General features: G+C 44.7%; 1 protein-coding gene across 5 annotated transcripts in view; it reads left to right on the top strand.

The window, feature by feature from the left end:
- The window catches only part of UBP14 (ubiquitin-specific protease 14), a 47,836-nt gene that overhangs the window by 15,792 nt on the left and 8,871 nt on the right, over positions 1-23,173 (top strand). For 3 of the 5 annotated variants that reach the window (XM_087395338.1, XM_087395339.1, XM_087395342.1), the window contains 6 exons: positions 1,550-1,644; positions 3,242-3,375; positions 3,485-3,541; positions 3,727-3,804; positions 11,079-11,133; positions 11,211-11,252. In XM_087395338.1, coding sequence (XP_087251464.1) covers positions 1,550-1,644; positions 3,242-3,375; positions 3,485-3,541; positions 3,727-3,804; positions 11,079-11,133; positions 11,211-11,252 — 461 coding nt within the window. The remainder of the gene's footprint in view (positions 1-1,549; positions 1,645-3,241; positions 3,376-3,484; positions 3,542-3,726; positions 3,805-11,078; positions 11,134-11,210; positions 11,253-23,173) is intronic. The other 2 variants (XM_087395340.1, XM_087395341.1) reach the window with 1 other exon arrangement.

Below are 23,173 nucleotides of genomic sequence, written 5' to 3'. Positions count from 1 at the left end.
TACCCCCCTCTAACCTCCAGTCCCTTGCCTTGGCCCTTTGAATTAATTTCACCAAAGTGTCCTTTACAATTTTAATCAGTTTGAAGCCAGGTCAGTCACTGTAAAATTCTGAAAATTAGAAATTCACATCCCCATTACAACGGGTCATCGTGAAATTTGGCCCGGTGAACGCTACCCCCAAATATGTGTAAGACTGCACTATCTCCACTGGCTCATCTCGGTACGTGAAGCTATGGCGATGAGACACTGCTCGCGAGGTGTTGAAGATAATAACCTTGGTCTTTCTAAGGTAACTGTCCCTCTGCCGAGGATGATATGAGGACTGTGTCATCTGTGTATAGCAGTATATGTACCAACAGGTTAGCCAGAAGTGAACCCTCTCCACCTAGACGATCTACAAAGGATGTAATGTGAAGAGAGTCGGTGAGAGGGGGCAGCCTTGCTTGACTCCGATAGCTCTCAACCCAATGAGAGAGAGAAAGAAAGAAAGAAATATATATTAACGTCCGTGGGGGGCCTCGCAGGCCTATGGGACAAAGTGCGGAAAACACCAAAAAGGGGGAAAGCTAGCGCGCTAAGGCCCTTGCTAAGTACTATACTATGCTGAAATAAAAGACTTAATAGCTCAAGCAAAACTAAAAAACAAAACATGTTGTATCATATCATATTGGAAGTGGAACTCAGAATCCGAAACCTAGCACTGTGGTGGCTTGTCTATGAGCGGCAAAGATATCTTGAATTTGCGTCTGTCTGGCCGTCTCATGTTGTGGTGGCAGAGGAGGGAGTGGTCTATTTTATATAGATAGATAGATAGATAGATAGATAGATAGATAGAGAGAGAGAGAGAGAGAGAGAGAGAGAGAGAGAGAGAGAGAGAGATGATATGATATGATGTGATTGTATTTAAGTCCACTATGAGACCCTTCAGGATCTATGGGACGGGAGAAGGATGGGAGTGGAGTCCTTGTCCTTTAGCATGCAATAAGAGGCCTTTTTAATGTTATGGAAGCTAGCTCTTTTTGTTCATCGTGGAAGTGATAGTCTTATTATTGTGGTTGGCTATTATGGCATTAGAACTGCACTGGGCGTTAGGTTGGGACACATTGGGTTTGGAAGCTAAGCATTCAATAATCTTGGAACCTTGTTTCATCTTCTTTTTTGTACCATTTGACGTAAATTATCCCAACAGCTAAATATTGTATGTGTATTTTATTCTTTAGAACAACAAAAATCTGAATTTGCAAGATTGGATATATTCTAGTCTTACCAAGGTACATTTTTCTACCACCTTCGCAGACATGCAAATTCTTTGAATTTTCGTCCAAGTGGTGATCAACTGTTCAACTTTATCGAAATATCTTATGCGGGTGCAGAAGCCGCAATAGTTAAAAATTCACTGTGTGATTTATTCTTTAGAACAGAAAATCTGAATTTGTACGATTGGATATGTTCTAGTCTTACAAAGGTATATATAGTATAATTCTCAGACATAATTTGAAATGTGTTGTGAAGTTTTCTATATCCTAATTCGTTGATTATGTTTTGCTAGATGTGTTTTCTTATATTGAGGATGATACTGTGGAAGATCCCTTGCTAGCTCAGCATTTGGCACATTTTGGCATAGATTTTTCAGTATTGAAGAAGGTAAGACTTCGTTGATCTGTTTTTCTAGAGTTGAAATGCTTGCTTCAAGAGTGTGTGTCTAGAGTGAGTGTATGCATCGCTTAGGGATTGCTTGTAACCACTTTGAGTTATCGACATAGCAATCCATTTGTTTTTAAAGCTCAAATTTGTCATATTGCTTTTGCAAAATTTTTATATGTTTTTGCACATTCTCAATGAGCTTGAATGTTTCTTGTAGCTTCATCATTTGAACTTGTAGGCCTTTGTGATTTGCTCACATGCCTTAGCTACTCAAACCTATTGAGCTGCATGATTCCCTTCTCATACATCATGTGTACCGACTAGAGATAATTTACTGGCTCTTAATGTGTGCATCACGAGGGATGGCACATGCCGGAGGTCTGACTGGCTGTGCCACCTTTGGCACAGTCATGCTAGCACACAGGACCAACCAAACAAGTGCCAAGGCGGCCAGGAGAACTGATGCAGAAGCATGATGGGTGCCACACAGCCAGTCACACTAGGCATGTCAGCAAAGGCAGGCCCACAGCAGGCGCATCGTGCCACATCAGCAGCGGTGGGGTTCAGAAGCAGGCAATCAGTTCTGCCTAGCTGCAAAACCTGGACCAGCTCCTAAATGTGGCTGAAATGCAATCATCCAAGCCTTCAAAAATCGAAGTCTTGCATAATCTCACCTTCTAATAGTTTGGATCTGCGAATCGACCGGAGGTTTGCCTTGCCTCCTTATGATTAGCCTTCTCCTTGAGTGCTAGCCATCATCATGGTTGAGTTTGCCCTTCACCTCCAGAGTGCTGACAGAAACTTAGTACATAGACTTTGTATAAATGGATGCTCAAGTATGTGTGGGTGTGTGGATTTGTATGTGTGAGAGCATATGTTTATACTATGGTCTACACCCACTGTTGGGCGCTGATGATGTCACTGGGGATGTCATAGTAGCTAGTCCTTGCTATGCGTGATGGAGTTTATGGTTTTCAACCTTATGAGTGACTATCATGAGATTGAAACTGCACTATGTTGTGTTTTTAGAGGATGAGTTTGGGCATGTTCCTGGACTCATCTAGGTATATGATAAAAGTAGGAACATAGTCCATGTGAAGCTTGGAATTTATGCTTTGAGGCTTCACAACTGATCTTACGAATTCAAGACTACACACATTTAATAAAGAGAGGGACGACAAGGCTAGAATTATCTATTATGAGTGTCATGGAATATGGTAGGGGAGGCGGGCTGTTTGCTAGCAGTTTTTCAAAATATGAGGATGCTCAGACAAGGAAGTTTTGTAGTGGACTATGTGAATCCTGAACTATTGTTTTCTGATGCAATGAAAGTATTTGAAGCCTGAAGATCCTGTGAACTATCAAGCTCGATAGGGGTTCTGCTGATTTTATGCGTCCCTTTTTTAACTCATTATATTCACAACAGTTGATATATCTTCTAAATTCTGAAAGGTAAAGGACTTTGTGAACATTTTGTTTGTTAAACTCTATTCAAGTCAATTCAAATTCTCAGTTTGTTTGCGTCTCTTTGATTTTTTCAAAAGGAGTCCTCCTATTATCTCATTGTATGTACCCCATATTACAAATGATGCTGCAGACTGAGATGACCACGGCCGAGAGAGAACTAGATCAAAATGTCAATTTTGATTGGAATAGAATTCAAGAAAGCGGCAAAGAGCTTGAGCCCCTTTTCGGACCTGGCTACACTGGGCTTGTCAATCTTGGAAACAGGTTGATTGATTCTCTATTTCTGCTTTTGTTTTTTTTTTCTTCTTTTGGTACACATTGCTAGCCTTAGTTCCAACTACTAATGGTTTGTGTTTCTGTGTGTGTGCATCAGCTGTTACCTCGCTTCTATAATGCAAGTTGTGTTTTCAACAAGGAATTTCCAGCTGCGGTAGGATAACCGAGTCAATCTAATAAAAGGGACACTATAAAACCACAAAGCTCATTACTGAACTCTATTTGAGTCATTTTTTACTTGAGAGACTAGTGTTACGGAACTTTTGAAGTGACTTTGAAACTATCAAAAAATCTAGGAGGGGACTTATGGGGAAGTACGTTATTTTGTTGTTTCTGCAGATATTTTGAGAATCGTTCGTTGAGTCAATCATTTCAATTAGCTCCTGCTGACCCGACCCTAGATTTAAACATGCAACTGTAAGTTGAGAGATGAGCCATCTTCCACAAACATATCCCTTGCCTAAGGAAAGGAAAAGCCTTTCTTCTCCCCACTTCTACTGTGAAGAAAAATTGAAAAGCTGGTTATTTGTAGCTCTGTTGGGTCTGTTTGCTTCCTATTTGTTTCTGTTTGCAGGGACGGACTTGTCATGTTGTCTTCGACTAGGAAGTCACATTTCAATGAGTTTCACCTTACAAGCACAAGAGTGTCTCAAAGAAGTTTAGTTTAAATTGTTGGAAGTTAGCTTGCAAGACATCATGAGAGTGACATGTTTTGCTTCATTGTATGATCATTTAACTCTTATATTTATGATATTGTGGCTGCTAGTGTACCTGCAGTTATAGTGTGGCAAAGTTTTTGCCACAATATCTATTTCGTCTACTTTTTGTTTCTCTGTCCATATCTGAGACATAGGGGGTTTCCATTTTTTGAGCAAAACCCCCCGAGCGACGAGCGGACTAAAGGTGGGAGGGGTCAAAATATATAGGCTCAAGTCATTTTTGGGGAGCAAAAATTTCCAAATTATTTCAAGGAATATGTAAGTAAATATGAAATATTGATAAATAGATATAGATATAGATATAAATATACCTTTATATAATATAGGTGACTTATTTTATGACTTTCAAAAATCCTTTCTTTTCCTTTCACCATTGGTTGGATCATGAAATTTTGAGCAAACATCCTCTTTACAGTTCCTCAAGATGACCTAAGAAAAATATATAATGCATTTTTAATAGACCCTCTAAGTGTATTCTACCCATAAATGAGAAATTAAGAAAGAATTGTATATTCCTTTGAGAAATATACTACCATGGTTGGTGTCAAAAATTATCGCTCGAACTTTTTTGCTTGTAGGAGGCTCTTAAATGGTTGAATTTGTGGAGGTCAATATCTCTTGATGTCACTCTAGTGAGAGAGGGGCTTGCTTGTGGGTGTGCCCGCCCAGTGTGAGGCTAGGTTAGGTTGAGTAAGGGCCTGTGTTGTGGGTGTGCCCGCTCCTCGTGAGGGTAGAGTAGGGTAGGGCTTTCTTCTGGGCTCATTGGTTGCCTCTAGGTAGCTCCTCCTGTGGCGCATGGTGCTAGCCAGCAGAGCCACCAATAGCAACGCTGTTGCCGCCTCCAGTAGCAGTTGCGCCACTCCCTCATTGGTCACCTGTTCTCGGAGCGCCCCTATTGCTCACCTCGCAGCAATTTCCTAAGTTCCTAGGGTCCTCTAACCTTGAGTTGGGCTAAATCCCCAACCCAACTCGGGGGTTAGGTTCAGCTTGAGTGTTCTTGAGAAATAGCCAATATGGAATGGCCTACCCTCTTCTCCAAATCCCTTTCAACTCCGTCAACCTCAACTATCAGGCCTAGGTACTCTAAAGTTGCAGCCATGAGACCCTCTCCGTATGTACACAATTTCTAACAAGAAGGGTCCAAACGACCCATCATTGGGCAACATGAACAGATTTATTATTTGCAGCAAGCAGTTAGAGAGTTAAGGCTTGAGTTGGCAGAATTAAAAGCCCGACTTCAAGTTCTAGAGGGACGTGGCAAGCATGCAATAATTGTTGAGGTCGTAAACTCATATAAGAATTCTCCTCCTCCTCCTCAACTAGCCTCTACAGTCAAAGATATGGTTCATACTGAAGTACAATCAATCAAGAAAGAAGTGATTGAGGAGCTCGACACAAAGGCAAACAAGACTGATATCCAAGCTGAGATCAAAGAACACGAAGCCTGGAGCGATAATGCATTGAAGATTAGAGTGGGGAGGCTTCCTAAAGGATGGTTCAAAGATGATGACTCTTTCAGTGATACTTTAGCACATGTCAAAGCAGCCATGCCTAATATTGAATGGAAGGTTGATGATGATGATGATGATGATGGAGCAACTAATATCCAGCACTCCAGAGGACATGCTATCCTTATACTTAAAGTCGCGAGATTTACGGATCAAGCTCCGACGACAATCTTACAAGTTGAAAGGGACCAAGGTATTGGATGAACTCTTTATGTTTCTACTTGGGCACTGACGACGACATAAGTGTTGCTTTGCTTGCTAAGTATGTCTTCCTTTTGTTTTTCATAAAAGTTTTTGTTTACCTCTTTTTTCTTCTCTTTCATTTTCTCTTTTATATTCTTTGTAGATTTTTGTTCTTTAGAACAACAAAAAATCTAAATTTGTATGATTGGACTTATTCTAGTCTTACAAAGGTATATATTATGTTTATACTATGGTCTACACCCATTGTTGGGCACTGATGGCGTCAGTGGGGATGTCATAGTAGGTAGTCCTTGCTATGCGTGATGGAGTTTATGGTTTTCAACCTTATGAGTGACTATCATGGGATTGAAATTGCACTATGTTGTGTTTTTAGAGGATGAGTTTGGGCATGTTCTTGGATTCATCTAGATATATGCAGGGAAGCAGACCTTGCATCGAGGGCAATAGTAATTGGATTATTGTTTCAGTATCTTCTACTGGAGTGATGTACCAATACCAGCAGTTGGATTCTTGTACCAGATGACTGTACTGGAGTAGAGCAGTGTATCTAGCACCTATAGCCTGGGAGCGATAGTTCCAGGTTTCCAGTGACTGTGCTGAGGCAATCATGCCAAGAGGGGGCTTCTTTGTCAGTACATGTGGCAGCCTTCAGTGATGGAGCATCGGATTCCTCCAGTTATGTCAGCGGCACACCCAGCTCCTTGGTGACTGAGTTCCATCTAGGATCTGAGAGGGGGTGTTGGAGGTCAAGGTCTCCTGATGTCACTATAGTGAGAGAGGCCTTGCTTGTGGGTGTGCCCACTCAGTGTGAGGCTAGGTTAGGTTGAGTGAGGGCCTGTGTGCCCGCCCCTTGTGAGGGTAGATTAGGGCAGGGCATTCTTTTGGGCTCTTTGGCTGCCTTTGGGTAGCCCCTCTTGTGGGGCATGGTGCTGGCTAGTTTTGGTGGCCTGTGTGGTCACCTGGGTTGCTGTAGACCCACCCCTTGAGGCCTTTTGTAGGCTGAGGGTGGGGCTGGCCACTTAGACCTACTGGTTGGCCTCTAGGCAAGGGGGGGGGGGGGGGGGGGGTCAGCTCCCTATATGGCTACGGTTCAACCCATGGTAGGGCAGGAGGCCTTATAGAGGGGCGGTCGGGCCGAAAGCCTTATAGAGGGGCGGTCGGGCCAAAAGCAAGGCCTACAGCCCTATAGGGCTGTGCAGCAGCCCATTTATGAGGGCTTGAGGTAGTTGGCCCTAGAGCCTTGCTACCTGACCTGGAGGGAAGGGGGTCAGCCCTTTGCAGGGCTGCATTGCAGCCCCTATTTGTAGGGGAGGTGGGTCGGCCCACCTTGCTAGGTGGTCAGTTCCTACAGCAGGGGGTCGGCCAGCATGCTGCACAGCCGACTGGAGGAGGGGATGGGGCTATATATAGGCCCCCCTCCTTGCCTTTCGGATCATCTCTTGTGTGGAGAAGTTCAGCCATCTATAGCAGAGGCTTTCCCCACTGTTTTGGGGGTTTTTCTTGCAGTTCTCTCTCTCTCTTTCTCTCTCTCATTTTCCGTTCAGTTCTGCTGCTCTTCTCACAGAATCATCACCTAGATTCCGCTCTACATAGGTTTCAGAAAGTCTCTTTCTAGAGTGTATGATCTTTTTACTGATTGTAGAAACAGTGAAACCTGCTTTGCAATATAATTCGATGATGAAGAACACGAGGCGACCGATCGCCTTAAATATGCATTTTAACAAGCATTTGAATGATAATCATATTTCACTATTTTCTAATGTTTGACCTCCAGAAGGGTCAAAACACTGTAATTTCAATATTTTCTAATGTTTGACCTCCAGAAGGGTCAAAACACCGTAATTTTAGATACATGAAGGCATGTTATTTAAACACCTTAATAGAGAATAATGCTGCATTTTTGGGAATGCCTATTTAGGGGCTCACACATTGTTGTATTGAGTTGTAATTGTCAGAATTTGCAGCGGAATATATGCATTTGGAAGGGAGAGATGCAGGAATGCGATTAGAGACAAAAAGTACTGCAATAGAGAGAGAAGATACTGCGCAATAGCTGCAAGTGACTGCAAGAAACGTGCTGGAAAAACTCTGCTCTTTACTGCTGAGAAACCACAACTGGAAGATACAAGCCAAGTCACTTGTTACTGGTCTTCTACCAGCCTCTACCAGCCCCTTAACCAGTGCCTTTCCAGCCCTTAACGAGGCCCTATATTGAGTGTAACTGGCCTTTGGGAACTCCAAAGGGCAGTGAACAGATAACAACCAGCAAATACTCAATTTACAGCCACTTAGAGCTTTCCATAGCAAACAAAATCAACTTAGAACACAACACCCGAGAGCTAAATCGCCCCCGTCTTGCGCCAGACACGAGATGGGCCCTCAACTTTGTGTCCATTTCGGTATTTCTTCAAAAGGCATGCAAATTCTTTCTATCTTAAATGGTGCGTTGCCCTATCAGCTAGATTTAGATGCTCGTTTGGGAGAGACTAAAATGAAAATGTTTAGACTTCACAAGCAGTTGCAGCTTGAATGAAGAGATTTTGGACTACCTTTTGATTAGCCTTCTCCTTTAGTGCTAGCCTTCGTCATGGTTGAGTTTGCCCTTCACCTCTGGAATGTTGACAGAAACTCAGTACGAAGACTTTGTATAAATGGATGCCCAAGTATGTGTGGGTGTGTGGACTTATATGTGTGAGAGCATATTTTTATACTATGGTCTACACCCACTGTTGGGCGCTGATGACGTCAGTGGGGATGTCATAGTAACTAGTCCTTGCTATGCGTGATGGAGTTTATGGTTTTCAACCTTGTGAGTGACTATCGTGAGATTGAAACTGCACTATGTTGTGTTTTTAGAGGATGAGTTTTGGAATGTTCCTGGATTCATCTAGCTATATGCAAATATAAGAATAGCACCGTAGTGCATCAGCCCACAGACAATTAACTGAGTAATCCGTTCAAAGGCACTTCCGTCCTGCTATGCAATCACAGAAAAGGCATCCCAGTCCAGTGCAACATTCCATGGTAAACCTTCTTTCATGAGGGTTCCAACCTGGCAGCTTTGATACCCACTAGGGGAGTCCTGGCAGAAGAGAATCCAGCCCAATCTGTCTTTGTAGGTGTGAATACCCATCAAGGGAGTCCTAGCAAGACAGAGGCCAGAAAAACAACCACACTTGGCTGTTCCTGGCAAACAGAAAGGCCAGCTGCGCAAAGCAAAAGGATCTGAAGGTTCTGAGGTAGTAGGAAAGCTCCTAGAGAGCAATCAACCGATCGGAAAGCTCGGGAAACCTTGGGAAAATCACCAAGCATGGAAAAACGAAACTCCTTGGCAAGATCTTTGGCACCTTGGCAGGAGAAAATCAGCAAAAGCAGCCTTGGAAAACGTGCTGGAAGAGAATCGCCAAGTTTGGAGGACTTTTGGAGATATTCGCCAACCCAGGAAGCACCTGGATGGCTTGGTAGATGATGAAACCTGAAAGCGGATGCTGGAGATTACCGGAACAGCCCAAACTGAAAGGATTTGCTAGAAGAGCTCTCTGGCAAATTGCAAAATTCCAAAACAGGATGGGGAGCTCCTCCAGATTGCAAAATCAGTTGGAGCAGCCCTGTGAACACCCAGAGCAGTGAATTGCCCTGTCTAGAAGCGGAAAACAGTCTGAATCAGTGCGCAAACTGGAAACGCATGCCTTGGCAGCACCCATATGAATTGTGTTTTGAGAAACCAGCTCTTGGAACAGCTTTGGTGAATTGCGATTTCCTGTAGCAGCCTCTGGGAAGTGCGATTTTGCTGTCTTAAGTCACTGGATTTTTATCCCTCTCTAATCCTCAGATCATTTGCCTTGGCCCATGGAATTAATTGTACTGAAGTGTCCTTTACAGATTTAATCAGTTTGAGGCTAGGTCAGTCACCGTAAATTCCTGAAAATTAGAAATTCACGTCCCCGTGACATTCTGCCCTGGACCAAGCCCTTTATTCATCCCTTAACTAGCCCTTTACCAGCCCTCATTACAAACAGGAGATACCAAGAATTCTAAGATTAATAGGGCAAAATGTGGATAGAATCAACTTAGAATGAATATGCACTGACGTTACCGCAGATTGTAATCCTTTTCTTCAAACACTTAAGAATGTAATTGATAAGTTTGGCAAAGCAAATGGCCATTGAAATGACTATTAAAATATTGCTTTCTGAATTAAAATCGGCGAGGTGCATACTTTGTTTGAGCTGTTTTTAAGATTCTTGGGCTTTGCAAATTAGGTTTGTGAGGGCTGCATGTTGCAATGGGGCAGCTCCTAGGTAGCCCAGCCGCAAGGAAACCCTGACGAAGCAGTTACTGAAGCAAGGCAGCTTCTATAGGTCTCGGATATATATGCATTCATCGTTTGATTGTCATCTGTTTGGTCGTGATGAGGGTTTGGTTTGCATCTAGAGCTTGACAGCTCTGTTTGTCATATTTCGATTCTGCTAAACCAGCCCTGCAGGGCTGAGAGGTTCATGTATCAATGTATCAGGGATATATGCTTTTGCATTAGTTGTTTCCATTTTCTTGGTCTTGTTTAAATAATTGTTTAGTTGCTTAAACACATAGAGATACTCTAAGACCCTAAACTTGTGAGCTGGGTATGAGGATTATAGTATATAACGCATTTTTTAAAAGCAATACATGTGATAAGCTTTGCTTATTAGACTTTCAGGTTACTTTTTTGAAATGCAGTTTCATTTTGTATTTGCTTCGTCTCCTGCTTTTCTTCTTTTGTTGAATACCTCATTAAACACACTTGAAATGAAATGTGGAGGGCTCCTCTTTAAATTAGGATTCAGTTGCTTTTTTCAAATTTTTGGTTTGTGTATATTATCAGCATTTACTTACAACTGAAAATGGTTATCAGATTGTCTTGGGAAAATAATAATTTCATGCTTATGTATATGTCAGCATTTGGTTTACTCAAATCAAAATTTTGATTGTAGTATCTTATGCTTGAATATATTGACCACATAACCTTAGTTTTTGACCACCCACTCTATATTTTTAGTAATTTGCCACATTCTTCTTCTTGGTTTTTTGGTTCCTCCTCAAGCCTTTGGGAAAGGCGATTCACTTTTATCGTCTGTTCTCATACAGGCTACAACTCTCAGATGATTTCTCATTACAAGCGTGGCTAATTTTTGTGGTCCATTTCTTTGTCAAAGGCTACAACTCTCAGATTCCTCGTTATGAGCGTGGCTAATTTTAATGGTCCATTTCTTTGTCACAGGGTAAAATTGGCACATGGGTTGCTCTCTGGAAAGTATTCCATGCCTGTCGAAAAGGTGATTTAAGTTGGATCTTGTATCTATTTGATGTTTGAATTCTGACTGATATTTTTACTCAAGGACCATTTTTCCAGGTGGCTGATGGAGAATTGAATGAATCAAGTGGAGTAAAAGATGTAAGTTTTGGTAGTTGGTTTTGAATCCTAGTATATTCATGATCACTTTGCAATTGTAAGAGAGAGATCAATTGTAAGGACATTTCTGAGTGATTTGGAAATTTGGGGTTCGTACACATGTATGAAATGTCTTGCTACACACTACAAGTCATCCATTTTCTTACTTTAGATGTGAATAGATTAAATTCTTACGAAGACTGGCTTTATAAAGTGTATCTGTTAGAGATATTGCCAACTTTGGTCTGTGTAGGGAAACGGACTGGGGTTAAACAAGATGATTTTCATGATTTTTTTTGGAAATCTGACAACAGTGCTCGGTATTCTAGCTCTCCTATTTAGAATACATGCTTTCTGAACTGCTTATGTTTTCTTGAAGTACAAGCAGTCACATGTCTTACATCTCTTTGGGGTGGATGGAGTAGAGGTGTATAAACTAATGGATTCCTTCATCCTTAAAATGTAAAAGATGCCTGCAGGCCAGGTATCTTTCAATTCTAACCCTACCTACCCCCCCCCCCCCCCCCCCCCCCCCCCCCCCTCCCCCTTCCCCCCTTCCCCCTTCCCTCAACCCACTAGGATGAAGCTTGCTACCCACATATTCTAGGCTATAATGCTGCCAATGGTCTCTCAGACACTATTCTTCGGCAATAGCTGTGGTGCCATTTATCTTGGATATTGAGTGATGACTCTCACTCCATCTATCAAAGAGGCTAGGGAGATCAGATCTCTAGAGAAGTGGGTTGCTAGGCGGCCATGTCTTTCCCAATGAATGCAGTGTGTCTTGGCAATAACCTTGAGTAAACACTACCATATCCCCGGAGCCACATGACAACTCCATATACCTTCCCTCACAACAATGACATGTCTCATCTTTTTGCATCTGCTCCAGCCAAGCTAGAAAAGCAGATATGTTCCTTGGTGGAGGCTAGTCCAAATGCGTGACCAAAATTTAGTCAGGATCTCATGTGGCAATTGTTGCTTCATGAAAGGATTCAAGGTGAGCCATCCAGCTGTTATCATCTACTAATGTGGGTGTTGTAGAAGGGTACCTTTATTGCTTGCTTCAATCTTGGATGGTCAAAACCACTCTCCAAGGCCCATTACACCTCTCTCAATGGTTGGTCTACGAGTCCATGTTCTGAGAAGACACGAACTCAAATTGAAGACGTTCATGGGCCTACTTTGGAGAAGGCTGGGTATAGTAAAGCCTACGGGTCCATGTTCTCAAGACGTGAACTCAAATTGAACTTTGAAGACCCTTGTGGGCCTACTTTGGAGAAGGTTGGGTATAGTAAGTCTAGACTCTCATCGCTCAGTGCAATAGGCTGCCCAGTAGTCCCATTTTTGTTCCTGGGACATTTCCTTCGCTTATAGGCAGCTGGCCTAGGATGGATCTCCTCATTTGGCAAGAGGAGAAGCTCTTGGATTCTGAGTTCACAAATGATGTGGAGCGCTTTTCACCCACCTAGAGATGTTTGCGGTATTATATTGCTTTGCTTCAAGAGTCAAACTTTCCTTGGTAGAGAGAGCTTTGGTGATGAACCAAGTCTGCTTGGTCACGGCTTGGTACATTTTATAGAAAGATGTGTAGGGCAGCTTAGACACTCGGTACATAACTTTTGTTAAGTAGGGTTTGATGGCACACAACACTCGGGCTATAGTAGCTTGGCAAGATCTTATCATGCTTCATGCAATGGGAGCTCATTGTACAAGGTCTTGCTCCAAGCTCTGAGCCTTAGAAACTCTTTTAGCAAGGGCTTCTCAAGAATAGGCCTCACGGGGACGCGGGGGGTGGGGCAATGGCAAGAATCTCACATATGGATTTTCGTAGAGGCTTAGAAAGGAGTCTGAATCTTAATAAGGGTTCGACGGCATTTTTGAACAAGCCTTCTTCGAAGTAGCTCTTAGTTGCACAGAGGAGATAGTGGGGAAAATGGACTACTTTAATAGTATTCTAGTGAGAGTTGGAGGGGATTCTATGTATGCACTTTTTGATGTGAGCTTTAATCTCATCCTACTCTCCTCTCTCAGATGAGACATTGATTTGGGGTGTGATGAGCCTATATGAGTCAGTCAGAGGTAGAGTTCGTGCCCCAGGTGGCCTTTCGGATTGGGTCGAGAGCACAATTGTGGTGAAACAACATCCTTTATAGACCGAGCAGGAGGCGAGGGATCTTTATTGGCCGACCTCATGATACAGATTTTACTATACATTGATGACATAGTCCTTATATCATCCTCAGCAGAAGGACTACAGAGACATGTGGAGGCCCTAGAGGTGTTCTGCAAAGACCTGACAGCCAATCTTGGGAAGGTCTTCAACACCTCACTCGCAGTGATCCGCCAATTGTGGTTCACCTATCATGACGAGCATGTGGAGGTAGTACAATCATGCACATATCTCGAAGCAGTCTTCAAAGGACCCATCTTCATGATGACCCATGCAGCCCAAGCACGCTTTAACTCGAATAGAGCGACGATGCTTCTAGGCACACTTCTAGGATCCGACGACGAAGGGCTTACTTTTCAATATGCTAGTGCGTCCGACAGCTGTGTATGTACCATCCTTTTGGTGATGTGACCTCCCGAAGACAGACTGGAGGAAATTTAAGCGGCTATAGGTGATTATGGGGTCCAAGATGATTCGCTATAAGCCCTCAGTCCCACATGTGATAGTACAGGTGGAGTTCACCATGACACCTCTCCAGATTGATGCCATCTTTGAGATAGTGACATCCATCCACATAGTTTGGGACTTACCTCATTGGAGACTTTCAAGGCTGGCCCTGGAGTCATCCAGACGACTAGCAGAGGGCGGAGCAAACTTACGGTATGCATGTATATCCATATGGCTTGCCAGGCACGGTATCCAGATGGGCAGAGTGCCCCCCCCCCCCCCCCCCTTTCAATACAGCATGGACGTATCTCCTGAGTTTGATCTCACGAGATGAGATCAACCGTATCATACGGCTAGATCTTCTCCAGCTCCACATATCTTAGACTTGGGGAGGGGACCAGGAGCTCCCTATCAAGATCCATTTCTATCGCAAGAGATTCATCAGAGGGATTCATCAACAGGCCCCAGTGGCTCGAGGACAGAGGTGTCTCACATGCACTGAGGATTGCTATCGGACAGATGCGGGTTTCGTCCCATTAGTTGAGGATTGAGGTAGGGAGAGCTGCAGGTATATCCAGGGAGCAGAGGATCTGCATGCTATGCACGATGGGGACGGTTGAGACAGAGAAGCATTTTCTTTGTACTTGCCCAGCCTACTATGAGATCCGGGCGCGCTACCACTATATTTACTTGGAAGGAAGTGGCTTCGGCTCAATATCATGACTGATCCATTTCCATGACCAGGTTTGCATTGGGCTCTATCTGATGGAGATGCTTTGACACAAGGAGACACTACTACGACAGATCAGAGAGCAGCAGGAGGCGGCTAGACCACATGACATAGAGACTGACCAGACATAGCGTTGTGTTACAGACTTCTACACATTTGAGTCAGCTCGAGAACATAGCGGAGTAGTATGGGGCTTCGGTTTCTGAGTCTGACTTGACTCAGCTTGGATTATGATCATTATGATTTCGCTAGTATAGATTAGTACTCAGCAAAGGCCCTAGCGTGCCCCTTGCTCCAGCCCACTGAGGCTTGTATGAGTCTATTTTTTGTATGCACTTTGTCCCATTGGTCCGTGAGGCCTCTTGCGGACGTTAATACATCTCTCTCTCTCTCTCTCTCTCTGTGATTCAGATATTGCTTTATGTAGATGATGTGCTACTCCTCATAGTGAAAAGCAATGATAGCAAGCCCTACTAAATGTACCCTTCGAATTTCAACCTACTTGGTTGAAATCTGCAACTAACTGGTGCAAGTGCCTTTCTTTGGCGAACCCATTGACAACAAGTACGGCTTAGCCAGTCTCTTCAACAAACTGCACACAGGCCTGACGACAAAAACCAAGCAAACCCTCAGTGTGTGTGTGTGAGAGAGAGAGAGAAGAAGAAGAAGAAGAAGAATATATTATCGTCCTTTGAAGACCAAAAATCGGCCTATGGGACCTGAGCAATACAAAATCCTCGTACACAAAGACTCCGCCCTTGGAGGGGAGGGTATTAAGAGAAACTACCTTTAGGTCTTAGGTGAGTTCCTGTGCTTGAAAAGCTTATAGACAAACGTTCCTAAAGCTGGGGGTGACCCGCTATGTAGCATATCAGCCAGTCTGTTATGTCCCTTGAGAAGAGAGCTAAATGCTTTCCGGATGTGAGTATAGTAAGGGCATATCATTACCATGTGTTCTTCAGTTTCTGCCATTCCCTGGTCACATAATTGGCATATTCTGCTCTCTTTTGGCATATCTTTCCATCCTCCTATTTCAATCTGCAGCTGGTGTGATCGGGTGCGAAGTGAGGCCAAAGCTCTTCGCTTATGTATTGCCATATATAAGCAAATGTGCTTCTGTGTGTCTGTTTCTCTTCCTGTATAAGTAGCCCAATATTCGGGGTTGATAAATGTACGGTAGAGAGAGAGAGAGAGAGAGAGAGAGAGAGAGAGAGTATTAAAGTCTGCAAAAGACCGATGGGTCTATGAGACTGAGAAAGAAAGAAAGAAAGACCGATGGGTCTATGAGACTGAGAAACCTGAATACAAACCAGTAGAAAGGGTTGAGCTACTAATCAAGCATCCACACCCGTACAAAAAAGTGAGACTAAATCCTACATAGTCACATCAAAATAGTAGTCATCTATATCATCACTACCATCAACATTCTCATGAGAGCAGCTGACATCATATTACAAAGTGAGGTGTGCTCCAAGGCAACTATGGTAAGAGTAAGGGAGCGGTGGCATGAAGTCCGATATAAAGTGTTGCCGGCTCCCTTTGGTGGATACACTGTACCCTGGTAACAACTCTACATCTAACCAGGGCGACAGTCACCCTAGTCGGTCGCGTTCCCACTCTGAACATGGAAGGAATGTCCCCGACTGTAATGTGTATCGTAACCCTCTGCCTAAGCTGCCATGTCACTATCTCTGGGTCCTGACCATGCCTATGGCCTGTAGGAGGGGACTATGTGGTTCGGCTAAAAGAACTCCGTGATCATGCTCTTGGAGGAATCTATATGGCTAACCTCCTCCTGTCTTTGAGATCGGAGTAGATGCTCGATGTCTAACTGCCTCGTGAGTAGACATAGCCATACACCTCTGACAGTGATCTTTGTAGAGGCCAAGCTTCACTGGGAGCTCAGTCGGTTCCAACTAGGTCCGGAACGTGCTTAGCTGCAGGAGATCCCATGATACCGGAGTGGGGAGAACGCGTAGCAATGTTGTACTGGAAGGGAGGAAGTCTGTCCATATGTAACCTCAGTCGCTCCTATATCTAGATGAGTCCAGGCACACACCCAAACTCATCCTCTAAAAACACAACATAGTGTAGTTTCAATCTCATGATAGTCACTCATAAGGATAAACTCAATCACGCATAGCAGGGACTAGCTACTATGACATCACCATTGACGTTATCAACGACCAACAATCGAGCGGTAGAAATATAATGGATCGTGAAAAAGGCAGTCTATACTCATGGAGTGATGCAGGTTGTGGAGGAGCTAGACATGAGGAGATCGACATTAGGATTGTGAGCATGTAGCTCAGCGTCCGAGGCAACCTAGCTAAGGCGGCTACATGACAAGATGGGGTTTTCCCTGATGGAGCCCACGACCATTCCATTCGGCGGTCTTTCGTAGCATTAGTGGATCATGCTGTGGACCTGCTTACCAAGCCTCTTCCAGTTGCTTGGAGAGCATTCTTGCTCCCTTGTGTTAATCTCGACATCCAGGACTTGAGAGGGAGTTCTAGAGTTTGACATCTCCTGTATGTATAGTAGGGAGTGAGGGCTGCTTTGTGGGTGTGCCTGCCTAGAGTGAGGTAGATTATCAGGTTAGGATCAATGCCAAGGCAAGGACATCTCATTGTTTTGCCAGGGTACTCAGCAAGTCAGGGGCTTGTTTCCAAGCCGGATCATAGGCTGTATGTGGGGTTGGATTGCCGCTCCATACTGCCCCTACAACGGCGGTTGGGAGGCAGGTTTAAAGGGCCAATTTAGCCACGCAACCTAGTCGGGCTACATCGATTAGATTGGTTGGGTAAATCTGACCAGACGTGATCCATTTGGGTCGGCCAACCTACTAGTCGGCCAGCTCGGCTTGCATAAGCAGGCGGAGGTCACCCCTATATATAGGGCTTCCTTGCCCCTCTTTTCACATCTTGGACTTGGAGGTTTTTCTCAGCAATACATGCAAGTTCTTCCATGATTTATGGGTGTCGGTTGTCTCTTCGTCCATCACATTTTTGAGTTTGCATTGTGTGCTCTCGATTTTCTGTTCGCAGTCCGTTGCACTTCATATAACAATGCAAGGATTCTGGACCTCGAGACTGAGTTGTACGGCATGAGCATGGATGAGGGGGATTCAGTACAAGACCACATCACAAAAATGAAGGTGGTAAAAGACAAACTCTCAATAGTTGGTCAGGCTATGGATTGGGCTCGAATGGCTAGACTATTGCTTGGCATGCTTTCCAGGGGCTACAAAAGCTTTGTTACTATAATGATTGTGTAATGAAGGGGAAAAAGAGGCTGAGCTAGAGGCCTTTAGGGAAAAAATGTGGAGGGACTATATAAGTCTCCATCCACCCCCTACTATGTATCTTTTGATGTGACATCTAATCCGATCTACTCTCCCTTCCTCCTTCCTGTCTACGCTCGCTCACTCACACACACACTCTCTCTCTCTCTCTCTCTCTCTCTCCTTCTCTCTCCTCTACTTCGTCTCCATCTCTCCCTCTCTTTCCTACCTCATCCTCTCCCTCCTACCCTTTCCTCTCCCTCTTCCTCTCTCTCTCTCTCTCTCTCTCTCTCCCCCCCTTCTGCTCCTTTATCCCCCTTTCTCCAAATCTGTCCCTACCCCTTCTCTACATTGGTATCAGAGCCACTCTCTCTAGCACCTTTGCTTCACCCTTCACTCTGCATCTCGGATTCTAACAGTTGCTACTCCAAGGATAGAGTTTGTGCCTCAGCTATAGAGTTGCATCGATGACCCTTTTCTAGCCACGAACCCAGAACTGGGTATACGTTGCAAGACATGTCCAGGCCTATTCTACGGGCAACTACAAGCTCCAGCATGCCCTCTTGGTACCTCTTGACACACGCAGCTCCAAGCACACAGATTGATCGTCACAGTAATAGGGTTATCACGCCACCGCTCTGGTTGCAAGATTGCAACAACCAACCAAACATCGTGCTAAAGACTGTTGCCTGCTTTCCACTCCTACCAGTCCCCGTTGTGAGCCCGTCTGACGCGTTATGAGCCGTCCTGCAAATTCGAAGTATTGCAAGTCCCTGGCCGTCTGACGCGCTCTTGAAATTCAACGCCCTCCCATTCCACTCTGTCCGCATGATGCCCTCCCATTCTATCTGCTTGTCCGCTCCCGTGCGCTGTCCGTCTACACGTCTCGCCACCTGTTTCGTGCTAGTCTACGCCCGCGCGCCGTCGTCCATGCCCACCAGCAACCTTAGTCTCTAAGGTTCCTGACTACAATGGGTTAGTGGGATTTGCTAGTTGGTTAGGTTAGTTTAGGTTTGGTTAGGTCTAGCTAGTTAGTGGGTTGAGTTACCTTGTTTAGGTTTAATTAGTTTGGTCTGGTTAGGTTGAGTCAAACTAACTAGGGTTGAGTACCTCATGGGTTGGTTAGGTTAGACTAACCAACAGTTCTAACTACCTTGGGAGTCTTAGGTTATTGCTGTACTAACTGTCCTAGGTGACTTAGGAACCCCCCTTGTCTCCCCCCAAAAAAAAAGGAAAAGAAAAAAAAAGAGGGTAAATAGTTCACTTTCAGCCTCTTTATAGCATAGTTACTAGGGAATGTGAACGGCAACGGAACGTCGACCCCCTGCCTAGGAAACGTGAATGAGAAGGGAACGCCATGTCACCATGCCCATAAACAAACATACTATTCTATACATTAGAAAGCTTAAACTTAGAATCTAAGACTCAAAAACGTTGCAATTGCTTTTGGAGTAAGGACTCAAGACTCAGGACATAAAGTCAATACTGAATCTTATAGATGAATCATGATTCGTGCATAATCATTGATAATAGAATCTAGATTAATCATTGTAGCTTGCCAATGGCATACAAAAGCAAAGTCCAGCAGAGACAAGGCACAAGTATATGAGATTATCTTGAGTCTTGGAATCTTGAATCTGGATACAAGAAAAGGAGAGTGAGACCTCCTACTACTAAGGCTCCTAGAACTGAAAAAACTAGCTGCTACATGCATGATCCACTCAACACTGTCAACATCAATGATCGATCTAAATCTGCAGCATTGTGGTTGCTGCCCTCTTCATCCTCCTCATCATCTCCATCATTTGGATGATCTGGGTGTAGGGAACGGTTTAGGGAACGTTCCCTAGCCGTTCCACAAGGAGTGTGGAACGTTCCATAGCCGTTCCATAGACCAGACGTTCCACAGACGTTCTCCTCAAGCTTAGTGAAGAGAACACCGTTCCAACGTTCCATAGCTATGGAACGGCGTTCCCTGGCAACTATGCTTTATAGGGGCCTTTCAGAGCCCGTTTGGAGCCATTTTGGCTCCGTTTTGAAGCTTCCTCGACGACCTTTCTTTTGAGCCTCTCCATCGACATTGTCGCGATTTCCACACACTATCCCAAGGGCTCATTACAGCAAGGTTTTTTTTTTGTTATCCATTTCTCCTTGCTTACATTCGAACTCTCTCTCCAGGGCCAGTCACCATGGCACCGAAGCGTGTTCCTTGTGATATATCGCATGACTCTGATGAGGCTGCTTGGTATGAGCAAGTGCCTGCCACAGTGGTTGCATCCACTGGTGATGCAGAGGTTCCTTCCACTCAGCCTCTCTCTCCTGCATCTCGGGAAGTGCAAGCAGCGCAGACGCAGTTTCTGGATGCCCTTTTCTCTATGCTCTAGGGTGCTTTCCGCCAGATAGGACAGGAGTTCAGCCAGCAGCTTACCACAGCCATGGTTATGCAGGATATGGCTCTTGTCCATATGGGATAGCAGATTGGTCAGCAGATCACATCTGTATGCAGGATAAGGGTAAGCAGCCCGCACCCCAGCAAGGGGACCATTTAGACAGTCAGGATGTTTTGTTTGCTCCACGTAGGGGTTTTATGGCAGATGCCCGTCGTGCCTTTGAGCATTAGTCTTCTGGACCATTGCATGTATCCCAGCTTGGGGATTATCTGGACATAGATGATGCCATAGAGCACCTTCGTGTAGGATGTCAGGCCATCTTTTGGCTCTTAGCTTTCTGCATCTATGCAGGCTAAGCCGTCTCTTTTGGCCCGACCCGTTGGTGTGCATCCGGCTAGTGCTCCTTTCACCGCACCAGCAAGTATGCTTGGAGTTGGCTTGGGTTTATATGGCAGCCCACACCCTTGGGAGAGAGGTCAGTCCTCTTCTCAGCCCTTTGGTATGCCATCATTCGGAGAGATGCATTTGGTAGAGAGACCCAACCCGGAGTTCATGCACCTATCGCTCCGCCAGCGAGCACATATAGCTAGACGCAGCCATTGCATCAGATGGCAGCAGCTTCTACGCAGCAGGGGGTTGGTGGTGGGCAGCAAGCCACTTTTGATGACATGTTGGCAGATTCTTTGCGTTCATACATGGCCCTACCTAAGGCCATCAAACTTGAGATGCCCTTCTCCTATTATGTGAACCTCAAGCGTGATGATGCCCACACTTTTGGAGGTTACACACACAAGAATTATGTAGCCAAGGATATGAAGGACAAACTCATAGTGCGTAAGTTTAAAGGGGACACTCACACTCCCAATGAGTTGGAGGAGTGGCTCACAAAGCTGGAAGACTATTTTCGCTTCTACCCCAAGTCTGAGGAGGAGCGCATCATTTTTGCAAGTATGTATATACATGACTATGCCCACACATGGTGGCGATACATGAGGGATTCGCCTAAGAAACCAACCACTTGGAGGGGTTTCAAAGAATTGATGGTCACTACATTTGTATCTCCACTTGTATTGGATCAATACTTGGCTGAATTTTATGCTTTGTCACAGACCGGTACGGTTGAGTACTTGGAACGCTTTTGGAGGCTTTCCGTGTTTGTGCAGGACGTATCTGAAAAGGGAAAGCTGCTGCGTTTCATCCATGGGTTAAGTTCTTCTCTCGCTGCAGATGTGAAGGCACATAACCCTCAAACAATTGAGAGGGCAGCTCAGCTTGCAGAAGTATTCGAGCCTAAATATGCTGGCAAGCATAGAAATGCCATGGGCAGCTCGCATGCTATGGGGTATGACACTGAGTCGAAGCCTAAGTTTGCTGAGTGGACTGACAAGAAATCTGCAGCAGCACCATTTCCTTGCTTTCCTATTGTCTCAGGTAGTAAGATGCCGTATGCCAGGCCTTACAGGTATCCTGATGCCAAGCCTAGAGGCAAGCCTACTGCTGGAAATGAGCAGGCTGAGATAAAACAGCATACACGGGCAGATGTGAAGGCACATAACCCTCAAACAATTGAGAGGGCAGCTCAGCTTGTAGAAGTATTCGAGCCTAAATATGTTGGCAAGCACAGCAATGCCATGGGCAGCTCGCATGCTATGGGGTATGACACTGAGTCGAAGCCTAAGTTTGCTGAGTGGACTGACAAGAAATCTGCAGCAGCACCATTTCCTCGCTTTCCTACTGTCTTGGGTAGTAAGATGCCGTACGCCAGGCCTTCCTGATGCCAAGCCTACTGCTAGAAACGAGCAGGCTGAGATAAAACAGCATACACGGGCAATAATGGACAGTAGAAAGAAAGCCAACTTATATTTTAAATGTGGCGAGAAATGGACTCTTGAGCACAGGAATGTGTGCAAGATGCGCAACAGTGGTACTACCAAGCTCAGCATGATCATTGACCTCTCAAATGACAAGGAATTGTTTGATGACCCAGGCTCTTTGGATACATCTCAGGATGGGATGGCAAATATACATGTGCAGATGAGGTTCGTGACACTGGAGCCACGAAGGGGACCGAATTTTCTTTTGATCCTGGTGGTGCTACTACGCATGACACTCATGCTTCGCATTCGTATGAGATTCTGCCCACTGGTGGCATGAGAGGCCATAGGCCAACACTCTTTTCTGTGGAGCATCAGGATGCGGTACCTTTTTATGCATGTGAAGATGCAGGTGGTAATGCTCCTGTGAACAAGGATAAGGTTTATTGGGATGCCGAGCCAACACTTTATATTATTTGCATGCATGCCTTGATGGGTGCCAAAAGTGCTGATACTATCAGATTAACAGGGATGATTAATGGCAGGATTGTGCATGTGTTGGTGGACAGCGGTAGCACCCACAATTTTGTTAATTGCAAGACCTTACAGAGGGTTGGACTGATTGCTACTGAGATAGACCATGGGATGAGAGTAGAAGTGGCCAATGGACAGCATATGATCAGTAGATCTTGTTGCCAAGATGCAAGGATTAAGTTCTCTGATGACTATACTTTCTCTTGGCAATTGACATGGGCCCAATAGATGTTGTCCTGGGCTGTGATTGGTTGCAATCATTGGGCAAAATCAGCATGGATTTCAATGCCTTAACACTCAGCTTTGTCCACAAGGATGGATCAGTTACATTGCATGGTATTACAACTCCTAAATTGCAGGTCATTTCAGCAAGGCAGTTGGCCAGAGAGCTCAAGAGGGGCAGCACCATATATGCATTAAATGTGTTAGTAACTAAAGAGGGTGGCACTCCCTGTGTTGATGATTGTGATATGCAGAGATTGCTCTCAGAGTTTGCAGATGTGTTTGTTGATTTGCCATCACAGTTGCCTCCGAGAAGAGATGTAGATCATGC

The sequence above is a fragment of the Dipteris shenzhenensis genome, chromosome 24, assembly GCF_047967505.1.
Source record: "Dipteris shenzhenensis isolate YYH24624 ecotype China chromosome 24, Dip_SZ_1.0, whole genome shotgun sequence".
Taxonomy (NCBI): Eukaryota; Viridiplantae; Streptophyta; class Polypodiopsida; order Gleicheniales; family Dipteridaceae; genus Dipteris; species Dipteris shenzhenensis.
The sequence above is the reverse complement of the archived record's forward strand: the minus strand, read 5'-3'. Positions and strand labels throughout refer to the sequence as shown.